General features: G+C 38.3%; 1 protein-coding gene across 6 annotated transcripts in view; it reads right to left on the reverse strand.

The window, feature by feature from the left end:
• LOC149536833 (ARM repeat superfamily protein) overlaps nt 1-16984 on the reverse strand; it is a 245597-nt gene that overhangs the window by 181098 nt on the left and 47515 nt on the right. For all 6 annotated transcript variants that reach the window (XM_089804937.1, XM_089804939.1, XM_089804942.1 and 3 more), the window contains one exon: nt 13454-13651. In XM_089804937.1, the coding sequence (XP_089661063.1) occupies nt 13454-13651 (198 nt within the window). The remainder of the gene's footprint in view (nt 1-13453; nt 13652-16984) is intronic.

The raw sequence follows: 16984 nt of genomic DNA on the forward strand, positions 1-16984 counted from the left end.
GACCCAAGGCACACTGAATGCATATCCATTCATACCATGGAGATCAAAACATCTGAAAGTGATTGAAACACTAGCACCATCTCTATCCTCTGCAACACTCCCATGGATGTGCTTACTCTGCAAAAAATCCAACTTGCAACCAATAATCCCATCTACTGCAGATGGCAAATACTCACCCCCCAAAGGATGGCACACCCTCGAAACCAATCCACACAAATGCATCATCAAATCCTTTGTGTGTAGATCTAAGAAGTCATGTTGAATACTCCTACTTATGCAATCACGATAAAAAGTTGTCACCTCGGTCAAACGTTGACTGTCATAGCTCTAAATGTAACCCCTGTCATCTAGCTCATCATCAACAACATTCTACTGTCGCGGGGTCAGAGTTTGCCCTAGATCTGAGAAGTCATGTTGAATACTCCTACTTATGCAATCACGATAAAAAGTTGTCACCTCAATCAAACGTTGACTATCATAGCTCTGAATTTAACCCCTATCATCTAGCTCATCACCAACAACATTCCATTGTCACGAGATCAGAGTTTGCCCCCGTGCGGTACTGCCTTTGCAACTAGTCTAGACATTTAATTTGCCCTTAGTTCAATACAGACTACACCTACCCCAAAATGTATGTGGAAAGAAAAATAACCCAAACTTAACAATTCATGCATTCACAAGTAAAATCAGTAATAACAAACCATTCAAGATTGATAAAGACAACAACCAAGATAGGGCAACTCAAATTCATTATTCATAAAGCACCTCAATCATTTACAATATGCCATCTGACCACAAGTCAGCTAACACAGAAAATGCTTGCGATCCTTACAATTACATTATAGCCCATATAGACACCTTGCTAAGAATTCACAGAATGAATCTTGCAACTCGCCTATCTAAATTGCCTTGACGTAAACATAAACAGACATTCAAGAAAGCAAACTATCCTAGCAGCCAAATTAAACATCATTCCTTCTCAACTCAACTCTCTATCTGAATCACCCAGCATACAAGACTAAGGAGGAGAATCCAAGGCATCCAAGAAGATCTTTGAAAGATCTGATCTGTCGGTTAACAACTGGCGACTGAACTTCGACAATCTGTGGATACTCGACTTCACCAATGATCGCCTTGTCTAGTTGACAATCATGCCGCACAATTTGGGTTAACTGAATATGCTTCTTCCAAGCTATCTCGAGCCCTCCGATCTTAAAACATGCATAACGATCTGATTCAAATCCTCGACATACAATTAGATTCATGCAATCCAAGTGTGTTTGCTATTGGAGGCGAAACTATTTTGGGGTAGGTGTAGTCTGTATTGAATGAAGGGCGAATTAAACGTCTAGACTAGTTGTAAAGGCAGTACTGCACGAGGGGCAAACTCTGACCCTAATTGGGATGTGTGGCTACATCCTCAACCTTCTCAAACCATAGCTTGTAGATATCAAATCATCACCAACCATTACTATGTGTAGTTGAACTGGATCTAGGGCTGGTGTCGACTATACACACTCCAACTCCACGATAACCTCATCCAAATGTAGCTGTGACTCTTGGAAAGCCAATTGAGTATACTGCAAAGATTCCACAGTCACCTCAAGCTCATGGGTGAGCTCAACCACCTCCTACTCTTTCCCTAATAATGCCTCATAACAAGTGCTACCCCACTCAAGAAGATAATCCCTATTAGCTACCAACTATAAACAATTATGCTTCAAGATCCCGACAGCCTCTCGAGGCTTATGAATCTCTGCTAGGGAGAATCAACTACCACCATGCTCATCTGACATAGCACCCAAACCAAATATAGCTAACATCTATCGAATAGCATCATAATGCTCAAGAGTTGAAAAGATGTCACTATCGCTCACCTTCAGTTGTATCGTCATGTGATCTCTTTGCATACCCTGGCTCCCACATAAGCTCTCTAACTCACTAATTGCACTGTATTAGGAGATTCTATGACCACTACTCGCCACAAGATCACTAACATCATGTGTGTTATCATCCTCGCACATATCAACAACCAAGGCACTGGTACTGGGTACCTCTACCAATACCTCCTCTTAAGAAATGGAAGCCACTATTGTATCAAACACCCTGCAAGTCTTTGTTTCCCCCTCATGAGTAAGTCCATGTTAATCATAATCCTAGGACCTTCATCATCCAATGACCGCTCTAAGTCATCATCCAAAATCTGATATGATATATCAAACTCGTTGCAACATGAATCATCTTCATACAAATCATTAGAGGTGCCCATCACACTAGTATCTACACCGTCTAACTGAGATCCCTTTGGTATCACCTATTGTTGCATACAAAACTCAATGTCAACACGTAGATCAGCATCACTAGGGCATAAATCTACATCACCTAACTCCTCTATAACACTCAAATCATGAGTATCATAATTAGTTAGCTCTCCGTCCCACCTGGGAAGATTGTTGCCTCCTGCACTAACTCAACACTATGATAGTTGCCATAAATATTAGAAATGTCAATGCTCATATCCTCCATGCAATCTTCAAAAACAAGACTCTCATCAAGAGAGTCTAAAATAACAGTGGTAACAACTATACTATCTGCACTCGCATTATCTGCAACATCATCAACATACTCAAATAAGGGACTACTAGACTAAAAATCTGACCCTATATCGCCCATATCCCCACTACTACCAACTAATGTAAAACTCCCATCAAAGGCAATTAGCATGTCCTCAGCATTCTTCAAAGCACCAACTCTAGAATCCTCAAACTACTAGAACCTCTCTAACAAAACGGACACATCCACATGCCCCTATGTAGAATCTCCAACATAAGTGCAAATAAGACTAGTGGTTGCCCCACTAAGCACAAGATCTTCACCATGATCACCAACTACTGAAAACTCATTATGAAGAATGCTAGATATCTCACTTGTGAAAAACTCTAGTTTATCTTCCTATACTCTCAGTGAAAACCTTTTTAAAATGGAAAACATAAACCTAGTTGCCCTGTCAACTATTGTCGAAACTGAATGTCTGGCTTCTATCCTTATCTAATTTTGTCTAAGCTTTTCCATAATTTCCATCAAGGCATTTGTTTGCTTTCTAAGATCACTCATGTTATTCAACTGGTTTCCATATTTATTAGATTTCCTATACTTGACCATACTAATATAAGTACAAAAGTCTTGGTCACTCAAATACCAACAGCAAAACCAAGTTAATAAATTTTCCCGACCGCACAAGATGGCAACAAATCATTCTAATACCATTGTAAGAACCCTAACCACTTCTAACTCCAACAAACATCAAACTACTTCTCTTTTGGATGTTTGACATTTTGTCGAACACTTTGCATGAAACCTCTATCTCATTGTCCTTTATTTTCAGATTACTTTTGCTTGTTGATTATGATGAAACGCCACTAACAGGCAAATAGGCATTTGCAATTTGCAGCAGGCCCTTCTCCAAAATCCACGCTCAAACAGTAATTTTCTCAAGCACGTGCCAACAAATTGCATCTTAGAAATGCCAAACCCAACGAAGCTAGAATATATGCAATTCATCGTCAATGATGGTCTAGGCATTGCAAACTATAAACACTAGTATATAGCAACAAAAATCGCCTTCGATAGTCACCGTAAGAAATAGTAAATATAGATTGCACTCTTCTTAAACACCCAAAAATGGCTAGCAATGGCATTAACAATCAGCTACAAGCTCATGCCAAGAAGAATCTTCGGCAAAACTTAATAATTATGGTATACGGCAGCACCAAAATTACCATCAATACAATTAGAATTAGTCACTACATAATCAAAGCACAACCATAATATTTCAATGATTCAAAGTGCCAGTAAAGAGGAATCACTCCTCAAAACCCTTGTTGAAACCCTTTCAACTAATTCACAAAATAAAGAAGTCAATAGGCAAGAGAACGAATTCTTTTCTCCATGAAGCCTCTTTTATAATGCAACTTGGCTTCTTCATCACACTTTTCATTAAAGAGCCTTCATCAACTAACCTCTCAATTAGAAGTTGTCATTTAATAAATTAATAATAGTTTGGCCACTAAAATAAAACTAACTCTCAAAATACTTATCCTTTAAATATGTCATCTGAAACAAGAGTTGCAACTATTATTTCCCCATGTGACCAAATGCACTTTCCTAAAATAGAAAGGGTCATAGAAAGGTCCCTCTCAATCATCACCGAACTTGCCATAAATAGCAGGGGCATGAAACTAAGCCCAAACAAAGTCCAATCTGAGTCGAAGGAAAACCAAACCGGAACATAATGAATTGTGAAGAAGACAAGGCCCTCCCATAACCAAGCCTCAGCCTCAAAAGACCCTTTATCCACAATAATTAGCCTACAAGGATCACAATAATAGGTTAATACCTCAAACTCTGATGCTAATAGTAGCAATAAATGGGGACATTACAAAAACATTATTTGAAATTATTCTTGATTCAAGCCTCTCATTATTAATAACTTACTATGTTAGTAAGTTCATTAATTAATATTTTTGTAAACTAATTTGTATTTTTCAAATTTGAATTGTAGGTGTCTAAGCCCCTGGTTAGAGTTTTGTACTTAATGGGGATCAAACCTCAATGGGGTGTCTTTATGAGGCTATGGATAGCGCCAGAGAGTCTATTAAAAATTACTAAAGGGTGATAGACTCCAATTTGATCCAATTTGAGAAATTATAGAAAGGTGAAACAATCAGCTCCACCAACCCATTCATGCAACAGAATGATTCCTCAACCCCCGTTTCAAGTACAATGATTCTTCTTCAAAATTTTACTAAGACTTGATTTCACTTTGTTTTTTACGTTGTGTAGTAAGACTTGATTTCACTTTCTATTTGTTTTAGATATGACCATTCATTTTCAGGATCCTAATGGAGAGGTCATGGAGGGCCTCTTTGTATGCATTCAGAAGATGATTTCTGATATTGCATAGAGAGACCTTGTTGTGATTTATCAACAAATCTATGTGGAATCAAAGGGTAATTTATTCTTGTCTAAGCTAGCAAAGAGACCAAGAGGCACTCAAACCCCAGGTAAACCATAAAACATTTGCAATTTTGCCATTTGATAAATTGTGTTTTCATTTTTCTCATTGCTTTATCATTTCTTAATATTTCATTTTGCAAATGCTTAGTGGCAAAGTTGGGGCGAAAACCCCCAATCTAAAGTGATTTGCTCTTAGAATCTTGAGTCATCCTTGTAGTTCATCCCATTGTGAGTGTGATTGAAGCTTTATTTGAGTCCATCCACACAAAGAAGAGAAACAAGTTAGCCCAAAAACGCCTCAATGACCTTGTTTATGTGCAATATAATCTTAAATTGCGCATAAAATAGGCACCGAAAGCAATAGTTGGTCTAACTGATTTGGACGATATAGATTCTTACTCTGATTGGATGGCACAAGAGCAACCTCCATTGTTTACAAAGGATGACATCGCTAATTTGGAGAGGCAAGCCATCGAGGAGGAGGGTGGATTGGATTTTCATTAGATGATATTGAGGAGGACGATGATGCGTACAAGGTATGTGGTTTATTAATGCATTCAGAAAATAGACAAGAACATGTAACACACAAGTATTCCTTTTATTATTCACATGTATACAGAAGATACTACAATACTCGGATTGATTGATTACAATGATGATTCCAAAGTCCATTCTGGATGGTGTACATATACCTTCCTGAAGGGGTGACTCAACCTTCACGCACCCGTTCGGTTACTATTCTACCCATCGGCTACAATATAGATTTTATCAACATCATCATCCCCCCCAAAAGAAAAGTCGTCTCCGGAAGACAATTACAAAATATCCGAAACATATTAACAAAATAGAATACACTAACTATGACTAACTATAACGGGATAGATCTTTTTCTATCACACCACTTTCACATTCGTCCTATCCCTATACCAAACTGGTCTCCACAACACGTTACATTTGTAGCCTCTACTAACTCAATACTGTCACCTTAGCTAATCTGACCTTGATAGCCACCTGTGTCATCTTCTCTGCTTCCAACTCCTGGTTACACTGAGCCAAGTGTCACTCTACTACCTTCAACTGGATGATCAGCTCCTCTCGAACTCTCCATGCATCCACTAAGATAGCCTCACATCAAACACCTACTCCGAGTGCCTCAAAGCGTAGCACACCTCTCGAAAGACTTCTCGAATGTCCTTTCCACCTCTAGCATACAAACACTCCATGTCAGCAGCAGCTCCAAGTCTCATCAACTGGTCAAACTTCCCATGACTAATAACTAAATTAACTGGGGATCTAGGGGACATTGCCCCCAGCGGGGTCGAGGGGTCGTTTTTTTTTTTTTTTAACACTTCCTATCCCCTTCTATCAATCACCTCTACCCCCGTTTTAATAATGGCCATTCTATCTTTCACAACCATCAGACTGATCGTACGACAATGCTTCCTTCATTCTCCCACCGATCCTGCAAGGGTCGTACAACCTCTTCTTTCAACTCTTGGGCATACAATCCAATTTTGCTCTTTCAATTATTCAAGTCGTATGGCCGTAGAAGGCTCTTATAGGCTTCTTCCTCCAATCTCCTAGCCGTACGCACTGGATGAGTGTACAGTATTCTCTTTTTTCCTTAAGTTGTGTGATCATGTTTGTACGATTGTCGTACGGTTCAATAAACCCCTTGCCTTTGTCGTCGTACGGTCCGTATAGTGTTGCTCCACAAGGTGATATCCTATTGACCGTACGATACGTCTTATATCTTGCTCTCTGTACTTTCTCCCTTCCAATTTGCTCATACAGTTGTACGGTATCTTCCTAGTGCTCACTGCTCTCTATTTTGGCCGTACCTCTTCCTCTGCTTCTAGTGGTCGTACGGCTCTCTGTTTAGCTATACGGTGCTTTGCGTGGGCCATACGGTGCTCTGCAAGATTCTCCTATGTCGTACACTCTACTACCTTCTACTACCCTTTGAGTTCCATACAGTGATGGCTTCCTTCAATATTTTGGTACAACCTTTCCCAATGCAAACTTTCAACCAATCCGAGCTCTCCCTTTGTTGTGTGTTCATACGATCTTCTCTCATCATACAAAATGTCATATGGTCGTATTGTTTTAGCCTTTTTATGTATAGTGCCTCTCTCCTCTGTTCGTACAGTCGTACAGTCAAGCCTCCTCTTTACACATGTCCGTATGGTGAGCTTATATGCCTTTTGTGCTTTAAATGTTCTCAAGACCATAGAGTCCATATTTCCTCATTACACATTAATATTTCTCTTTTCTTTAGCTTACTTCTAAAAAAATTAATATTCTATTTTACACTTTATTTTACATATACACCAATATTTATTATTTTTAGACTGTCTCTCAGTTGTTCGTCCACGGAGGCGCGTTATTTCTTTCATGATAGATTTTCAGCTTCGACCCATTCACTGCATTGGCTACTTCCTTCCTATCGAGCATCCATAATTTTATTGCTCTATTATCACCCACTTCATGGATTTTATATGGCCCAACCCACTTTATTTTAAATTTGTCTGGTTTAATCTCGTTGCGCCCATTATACTTTAGCACTAATTGTCCCGATTGAAATTTGTTCAACTTCAAGTGCTTGTCGTGTCATTCCTTATGCCTAATCTGTATAACCTTCGTGGCCCATTGTGCCCGCAATCGTCGCTCATCAAGTTTATTTAAATTATACCATCTCTCCCTCAAACTTTCCATATCTCCAAGCTTGTTTCCAATCGCAATCCTTGAACTTGGTACCATGAATTTCATCGGCCACCACTCCTTGCCATCAATAACTGTATTGTTGATTCTAGAACCTTCACTCCGTACAACTACATTTTTTATTACACCCTTCCTCTTTGTTTCCTATGCAAATCGTACGATGTGTTTTCCTTGCGATCGGCACTTTTCTACTATATCCGTGGTGCGGTGTAACCTTTCCTTTTTGTGCAGTCCGACTGTGTACCCTACGGTGGAATCTTTCCTTTTGTTGGGTTCGTACGGTATGTTCTTCCCTTCAGCTTCAGCCGTAGCTGCCTTTCATTCTTCCGCTTCTCTATATTCCTTTGGACATTCATTTTCCTCTCCTTTCTCACTTTCGTCGACCCTTAACATATTACAGCTCAGAAAGAGCTCGTAATCCTCCATCTGCCAGTGAAATAGACCGTTTACCGAATCCAAATCGTCGTCCTTCAATCCACCTTCTAACCGTAGGACTCCTTCCTCATCCAATTCCATTTGCTTCTTACCTTCGTACTCTCCTGAATCGGACGATCCAGCTTCTTCTCCCACCATTTATGTGTACAAATCAATAATAAATCTCTGTCCTCTTCTCTCCATTGATAGTGTATCCTTCTTCCAGTCATGTTTAACCTTTGCTTGTACGAGCCACCCTCATCCAAGAATGATGTCATATCCCCTTCTTTTTAGTGGGATGACTACAAAGTCGAGCAGGAACGGCTATGTTCCAATAGTTACTTGTTGAGCCATCAGGATCCCTAGAGGTTTAATGCCATGTTGGTCTACAGTTAGCAATTGGAACGTGGGTTGCCACAACGTCCACTGTCCCAACTTCTTCCAGGTGTCTATTGGTAGGACATTTACCCCTGAACCTTCGTCCACAATTGTGTCTGACAGGATCGTTCCCAATATACCCATTTCTATGACCGTCAGATGCCTCCCTGATGTGAGAGCTAGCAGCATTGGGTTTGCTGCACTTGTTCCACTTTCCTTCTCCTTCCTAGGTTCTTCTGGTAGTTTAGCAGTCGGAGCCATGTTTGCGAGTGTCGTTCATAGTTGGGGCATTGTGAGGACCAGATCATTTAATTTTACTGATACTTCAGTTTGTAATATCCGCCTTATGATTTTCTGTTCTACGCAGTTCCTCATTGAGGTACCCGCAGTGTCCCCCTTCTCTATTTGTGATTTCTCTGTCTGTATCCCTTCCTCAATTTCCGCTCGTGCTTCTTCCAATCTCTTCTTTTCTTCTATCAAATTTGGGTACAACTTTGTCTATTTACGTGTAATTGCCAGGACTTCCTCCTCATCCATTCCTGATTCAATGCCAATCAAATTCACTCCTAATTTCAATTTCGAGCACTTAGCATCTTCATGGTCTCCAGGACCACACCATCTGCATAACAACTTCAATGTGTTCGTCATTGTACAGTTTCGTGCGAAGTGGCCCCACAAGTTGCATGCACGACATTGAACCATTGATTGGTCATCCACCTCATACTAAATCCAACTACGGCCCCCATTATTATTGTTATTATTGTTGTTGTTGGTGTTGTTTTGTCCCCTTCTGTTGTTTTTGTACCCACCCGAGGTGGCACCATCATTGTTTGTGTTTCCGTTCCCTCCTGACGTGGATGCTTCCTATGTCAAGAGCACTTGTGGATGCCCTCTTGTTTTCATATTGAACGAGCATTCCTTTGTGGAATGTCTCGCAATTTGGCAGATATCACAGAACTGATTCTTTGGACAGGATCCCTTAGTGTGACCTTCTGTCTTGCATTTTGTGCACCATAGCTCATTTTCTTTGGTGTGGCTATTCCCTTTCTACATATTCTTAAACTTTGTCATCATCCTGATCATATCCTTCTAGAGAGCTCGGACCTTCTTGCTACCCTTTTCATCACCACTGCTATCTTCAGAAGAGGATTCATCTGAGTCAGATGAGCCACTTTGCTTCTTCTTTTTTGTTTTCTATTCACTCTCAAAGTCCATCGCTCAATTGTATGCTTCAGTGTACAACGATGGCGATACAATCTTCATTTTCTTTTTTTAACTCCGGGCATAGTCCTTCTATGAACCATCTCTTTTTCAGCCCATCTACTAGCTTACTTTCCATTTTATTTACTAATTCTTTTAGTTTTCTAGCATATACACGAACTGTTTCATTTTTTCCTTGTTTAGTGGTGTAGATTTCTGCTACTATCTTATTGTCGTCTCATAGCTGTTGGAACTCTGTAATAAATTCTTTCTTTATGTTTTCCCATGTCATTAGCTTTGCTGAATCGGTGTCAAAAAAACAATCGATTGCTACACATCATAAGGTGGCTAGAAATAGCCTTGCCCATTCGTCCTGGTTGTTTTCTCCATTCGCTGTCCAAATCATCTTGCAAGTTTTACAGTGTCTAATCGAGTCAGCCATGCCCTCCCCGTCAAACTTTGGTAACTTTTCCTTTGGACCAGCCATCGGTACCCTTTCTTTCTTTTGTTGTGCATTGTTCTCTGTACCTGCGTTGTTATGTACTCCTATACCGCTATGGACACCCACGTTACGGACACCTATGTTCTCGAGTGGCGTGAAGGCTTCCTCAAGGACTTGGTTGTTTCAACCAAACTGTATTTGCTCGTCAGGTGTATCAAGGACGAAGAGTTCACCCCATGCTCATGTTCCTTCAACACTCCAAGCCGTGCTGGTCCTTTCCCTTCCATCTAGATTCCCCCTTGGCGTATACCAATTTGCCAATTCTTCTTTTGTTCCTTTGATCACCCTTCGTGTTTCTCAGGCTTCTTCTATCAACCTCTCCCTTGATCGACTTGGTGACTGCACTCCATTCGTCAGTGCTCCCGTGGTACCATGGTCACCTCCTGTGCCATCACTATCGTACCCTTCGGCAAGTTGTTGCAATCTGTGCCTCCGGTCACTTTGTTGTATGCGGTTTAATACTTCTTGTGCCACACTTATGCCGTCATCTTCTAGATTCTTATTTATATCTTTATTCAATGTGTTCGGCATAGGCAACGGCGCCAAATGTTTACTGTACAATGTAAACGGTTTATTAATCCATTCAGACAATAGACAAGAACATGTAACATAGAAGTATTCCTTTTATTATTCGCATGTATACAAAAGATACTACAATATTCGGATTGATTGATTACAATGATGATTCCAAAGTCCATTCCGGATGGCGTACATATACCTTCCCAAAGGGGTGACTCAACCATCACACGCTCGTTCGTATACTATTCTACCCGTTGGCTAAAATATAGATTTTCCTGATAACAGATGAGGAGTTAAACGAGGAGTTATTGCTAGTTCCATAAACAGGAGGAGACACATCCAAGATGGAGTGCGAGTTAGCAGAGGTACCAAGCCAGGAGGCACAATCACGCCCAATACAAGGTTCCACTTCTAGGACTAGACCCTCTCCCTTATTTGCTAGTAGAGCTTGGAAGATAAATATGTAATTGCAATGATGTACTTACTTCTAGGTTTGTAGAAACTATTTATTATTTTGCTTCTAGCCAACCACATCCCACATGAAAATGTGATTTTGTACCAACTTTGCATCAATATATATATATATATATATATATATATATATATATATATATATATATATAAACTCTACTTGTTTCTTTTGTGTTCTCATTTATTAACTCACTGGATGTATCTTCTCATTGAATTTTCCAAAACAATCCATTTTTAGTTAAATTTTAAGTTGTATTTTAAGTATCCAAGTTTCTTAAAAACTGGCCAAATTTTCCATTAATTTTTTAGGGGGGCTTGGCAAGTTTTTGCCAAGTCCAAGTTTTCCATCTGTGCCATTTATTACTTAAGGGAGAATCCTAGCTGTAATCAACTGTGGATAGCTGTTGTATTTACCAGTAGCTTTTATTTAGATTCATTCAGCCATTAAATTGTGTATGTGTCTCACATCTTTTGATACATGTTACTTTTTGGCATTTTGTTCATGTAAGTGTATACATAAGTTGTTTGACAATATCAACATTATACAAATTTGGCAAATATGATTGTATGGCTGTACTTTGTGTTAGTGTTTTGTTGCTGCGTGAAAGATCATTCTCACCAGTGTGATTACGCTCTATGTGTCAACAACATTCTTTCATCTTTGGTTATTTATATTATTATGTATTCTTTATTCATATTGGGAGTTGGATTATATCTTGTGTGCTACAATCTTAAAGTTGGGTGACTCATGTTCATGGTCAGCGTTATTTGTTGCAATGAATTGGAATCATCTTCACAGATTAACTGCTGACATTTCATTTTAGTGTAACAGGTGTCTCTTCTTGTATTACCTCGTCAAAGGCTTTAATGCAATGTTTTGAGCATATGTTGTGAATATCATGCGGGTGAGTAGAACAGTGTGTATGATTATTCTGGCAGAATAGTGTAAGGCAACAGCTATGAGAAAGTAATGAGAGTATGTAGTGAGATCATAATATCGCGATTATTCAAGTGCATGTGGTGCAACATTGGCGTGTACAGAAGTGTCATTATTGTATCTGCTGGAGGCATCTCAAGGTCTGTTTTATTATATATCAGGTTTTGGATGTATGATCTATATAGATGATCATTTTGTGGATTTGTCACTGTGTGCTTAGTATCTGTATGATACTTGAGGTCTTACATTTATTGTACTTAGATCAGCAACCTCCATGGTTTGTATCTGTATCAGATGTTCATGTTGTATCCGATTCAGACATTGGTTAACTGTTATATACTCTGGCTGAAGTTCATTAGGTTGCTAGGTATCAAAATAAGTTTGTCAAGCTTTGGATTCAGATTGAACACTCAATAAAGAATTGATTTTCGTGGTGTGGCTGGGTTTTTCCCTCGAGTAGGAGGGTTTTCCCAGAAAAATAATTGGCTCATCTGTTCCTTTTCTGAGTTTCTGTTTATTGCATGTTATGTTATTCTGGTTCAAAACTTAACACTTTCCAGCTATTGAAAGGGAATTTCGAGGATTAATACCTTTAGCATTCACAAGCTATATTTCAAGTTAATATTGCTGTCATTAAAGCTTTGATTTATCATTTTCTGTATGTTAAAAAATCCAATTTATGATTACAATTGCTTTTAAATTTTCTTGTATGGGTGGGGTCCAGGAAATCAGTGTGATTTATTAATTCCTATACTCAGTTAATGATACCAATTGTGTGCATTACATAGATAATCAGGAATAGTCACAAAACTCCTTTGCAGAAAATCTAGCTTTTGCCTATTGCTATCATGTGGAAGACAAGCTACAAAGCTAATTTTCATAAATGCAGTTTATAAGCTTAAAAAAGTTAAGGTCTTATGAGCAAGAACTAGTTATGCTTGCTTTTTTCGTGAAGATTAATACATCTCTGCCTCCTGCTGCACAGAATCTAGTTTCCCTCACTTTTGTAGGGATTCTATATTCCATTCAATCCTGCTGTTAACATGATGTGAAGTTATGCTCTTGAAATATGATAATGGACGCATTCCTCCAAAATAAATCTTAAGGTTTGCAAAATTGGGATATCACTTTATTTTTAAATTGAACCTCACATTAATTAAAGAACAAAACTCCAAGAACATACAAAATTGGGATGTCATTTCATTTGCAACTGACCCTCTCATTAACTCAAAAACAAAACTCCAAGTACATAAAGGAAAAGTTTTATCCAACCAGTACATATAAATTGAACCCACCTGAAGCAGACGTTCCGTGCCTGAATCTAATTGTGTGAGATTGACAAGTAGCATGGACAGCAATTGAACTATGCTTGTATCTACTTTGCTCAAAATCTCCAGAGCTCTTTCTATTATCCCAATGTCAACCATTTTACCTGCTAAAGAAATGTCTTGTGACAGATTGATTAATGCTTCTAATACAGGTTGTACAAACTCCTGGAATATTTTTCAACAGCAAACAAATGACTATTAGATTTCACCTCATAGTCTCATGGGGCACAAAATCTTTGAAAGCCAAAAATGTAAAATCAAGATCTACAAATGCTGCAGATTATGCATAGAACAATATATGTAGGAAAGCAGATCATACTCGAAACTTCATAAAACCATAATTGTGGTTTCAGCAACTTAATTATAAACTTTCCATTGACCCAATGTATTTAACAATTTTCTGAAAGCTAGTTTAGCCTGATAATATTAAAAAGGGCAGACCCAATTATAGATCCAATGTCAATAGCTTAAGCTTCAGCTGCTAAGTAACTTCTAAACGCAAGCAAGGTATGTCTTGGGTGCATAAATAATAGTATTTCATCTGTTTAACCACTTCCAATTATATGAACAAATGTAAATTATGAACATATGAATCTCCAAAGATATGCTGATAAATTCATGTGTTGTCTTTATCAGACTCCATGAACATAGGAATCTACAAATATATGCTGAGTTTTTGGTAAAAATTCATGTGATGTCTCTATCAGACTCCATGTTATAATATATTGACAAGCAGCTGAGTGTTCCTCATTTTGTCATATTAAACATTCATTTTCTCCAAATGAAGTGCAAAAAACGATAATCTATGGATGATTTAATGGGAATACTGGCAACGAACACAAAGTGATAATATGTGGAAGAGTTAGATTTTCTATGCCAACTAATTATTATAGATAGAATAACAGTTGGATTCAGGGAACTAGTCAAGAACTGACCAAGGAATTACAATGGAAGCTTCACCGGTTCTTGGAAAAACGTCACAAGTTTCATTTCCACAGTTTGATCTTCATAAAAACTGGGAAAAACATCTATAATAGTCCCATCTACAATATCACCAAAGCGAATGGCCCAATGACTGTTCTCAAGATTCCATGAACCAAAATGTCAAATTAGGTCTAATTCCTGCATGGACAGCCAAAATTTGACCAAAGGCATAGAAAGCAACTGTCTGATTTTGATATATGTCAAATAAAACCTACATGGGTATCTGAAAATGTCTTTAGATTTTGAAGGTGATACTGAAAGTTATGCCCAGTCAAATCAATTAGGAGGGCTACAAGGAGAGAAACCTAATTGTGAAGGAAAATTGAGGTGAACCCCATCCTCTGCATCAATTGGTAGCAGAGCTCAGAAATTCTGGGAAAAGTAAGTGTGTTTGTGTGTGTATGTTGTCTTTTTGCAGGTTGAAGAGAGATCCCAGTTGCCAAAGACTAGGTAAGAAGAAGAGAGGAAACCTAGTTGAGGAAAAGACAAAGACAAGCAAGATGAAAGAGACTTGCTTGAAGAAAGATGGATTTGTTGAAGAGGTACTTGCAGGTTGAGGGTTCAAAAGAAAAGAAACGAGAGAGGTAAACAAGAAAAGTGAGAAGGCAAAACAAATAGGTATTGGGCAAGAGATAAGAGAGTTGAGGCAAGCCTTGGAAGAAATGGTTAAAAGACACAAACTTGAGATGCAGCAGTTTCTTGAGAGAGAAAACCAATTGCAAGGTTGGAATTTACCAATAGAGAAGAGGGTTGCATGGCCAATCCAAAGATACGTCCAACGAGAAGTCAAGTGAAGACAATAGAAACCTTGTTGACAAAGGAAGATGATGAAAAAAACAAGCAAGCCAAACAAGATGAGAAGATGAAAGAGGAATACAAGCAAGAGAACGATGCAGCCACTCAAAACCATGAAGATGCTGAAATAGCAGGTCCGAAACATGATTTGATAGTGGATATGAATGATATTGAATTACTGTCAAAAGAAGATTTGGTTAAGGTCAAGGATGACTTGATTTTGGAGGATCAAAATTGATCTCAAAAGCATGATGAGGTTATGCTTTCTTCATTAATTTTCAAAGAAGATAGTTTTGTTTCAGTTTTTGTTATTTCTAAGGTTTGTGAACATGACAAGGCAGCAAGCTTGAAGGTAGAACATCAAATGAGTGAAGTGATTTTGTTTGCATTACAACAGAGAAAAACTAAGGAAGGAGTATACATATTTCTCGTTGAGATTGGAAAAAAGGGCAAACCAAAGTTCAAGATGAAACCCAAGGTGAAATTGAAGATTACATAGAGCTGTTTCAAAGAAGACAAGGGGAAAACCATAGAATGCATCAACTAGGCGCATTCAGCGATTGATACCTATTACTACCCTCGATCCAAGAGCACTTTGAATCTTCTTTTGACCAGAGGTATGATGCAGGAGCACCTAGTGGACTTCATGCCTCCATGCCACTTTGTAAATATTTGTTTCACATGGTGTTTGGGTCATGTCATAAGGTCATTTGGATCATATTTAACATGTTTGAGTCAGTCGAGGTGATTAGGTGATTACGAAATTATTCTGTAAAAGTTGTCAAATCTTGTAAAAAAGGCTGTCATAAAATTGCAAAAAAATGCAAGAATGGGAATGTTAAGAACCATAAGTTGTAAATGAGGGAAGTTGGCTGTAAAAATTGTAATTGGTTGCAAAGGCACAAAAATGGCCTCTCAAATGAAATTATAGATTGAAGAAGGCTGGCAATGAAAAACAAACTTGTTTTGAAGCCATGCATACTACTTTTCTGACTTTTTTTTTTTCTCCTATAAATAGTCTTATATTTTATTTGGGATGATAAATGAGTTAGCTTTTGTGTGCTTTTGATTTAGCTCAATTTCATGAAGATTTGCAGAAGTTGTGACCATTTTTGTAAGCGCAGGTCTGAATCCATCCTCGGGTTACCAATTTTGGCAGAAGTCTCCTAACATTCATTTCCACCATTGTATCTTCATAAAAATTAAGGAAAACATTTGTAATAGTCCCATCTACAATATCAAAGAAAGTCATCGGACCAATTATTTGTTTTGTAAGAGTTATTAATAACTGTTCCCAAGTTTCCATTAACTGAAATGTCAAATTAGGCCTAATTCCTATATGGACAGTCAAAATTTGACCAAATACATACAAAGTAACCCTATCTGATTTTGATATATGTTAAATGAAACCCACATGGATATCTAAAAGTGTCTTCATATTTTGAAGGTCAAGTCTATGCTGAAAGTTATGTATGGTAAAATCAATTAGGAGGGCTACAAGGAGAGAGACTTAATTGTGAAGGAAGTTGAGGTGTGCCCCCATCCTCTGCATCACTCATAAGATTAGAGAGGAGGATATTAGACTAGATTAGGCTAGCTAAGGGAAAGGTTCAATCAAATTGTTACTATAATGCCATCAAAGTGATTGATAATCATTGTTGGTTCTTCATAGTGAATTACTTAATGTTGCTTTGAAGTAACCCTATCTGATTTTGATAT

Source organism: Cupressus sempervirens, chromosome 10 (assembly GCF_028749045.1).
Source record: "Cupressus sempervirens isolate cs-2001-9-10 chromosome 10, ASM2874904v1, whole genome shotgun sequence".
In the NCBI taxonomy this organism is placed as follows: domain Eukaryota; kingdom Viridiplantae; phylum Streptophyta; class Pinopsida; order Cupressales; family Cupressaceae; genus Cupressus; species Cupressus sempervirens.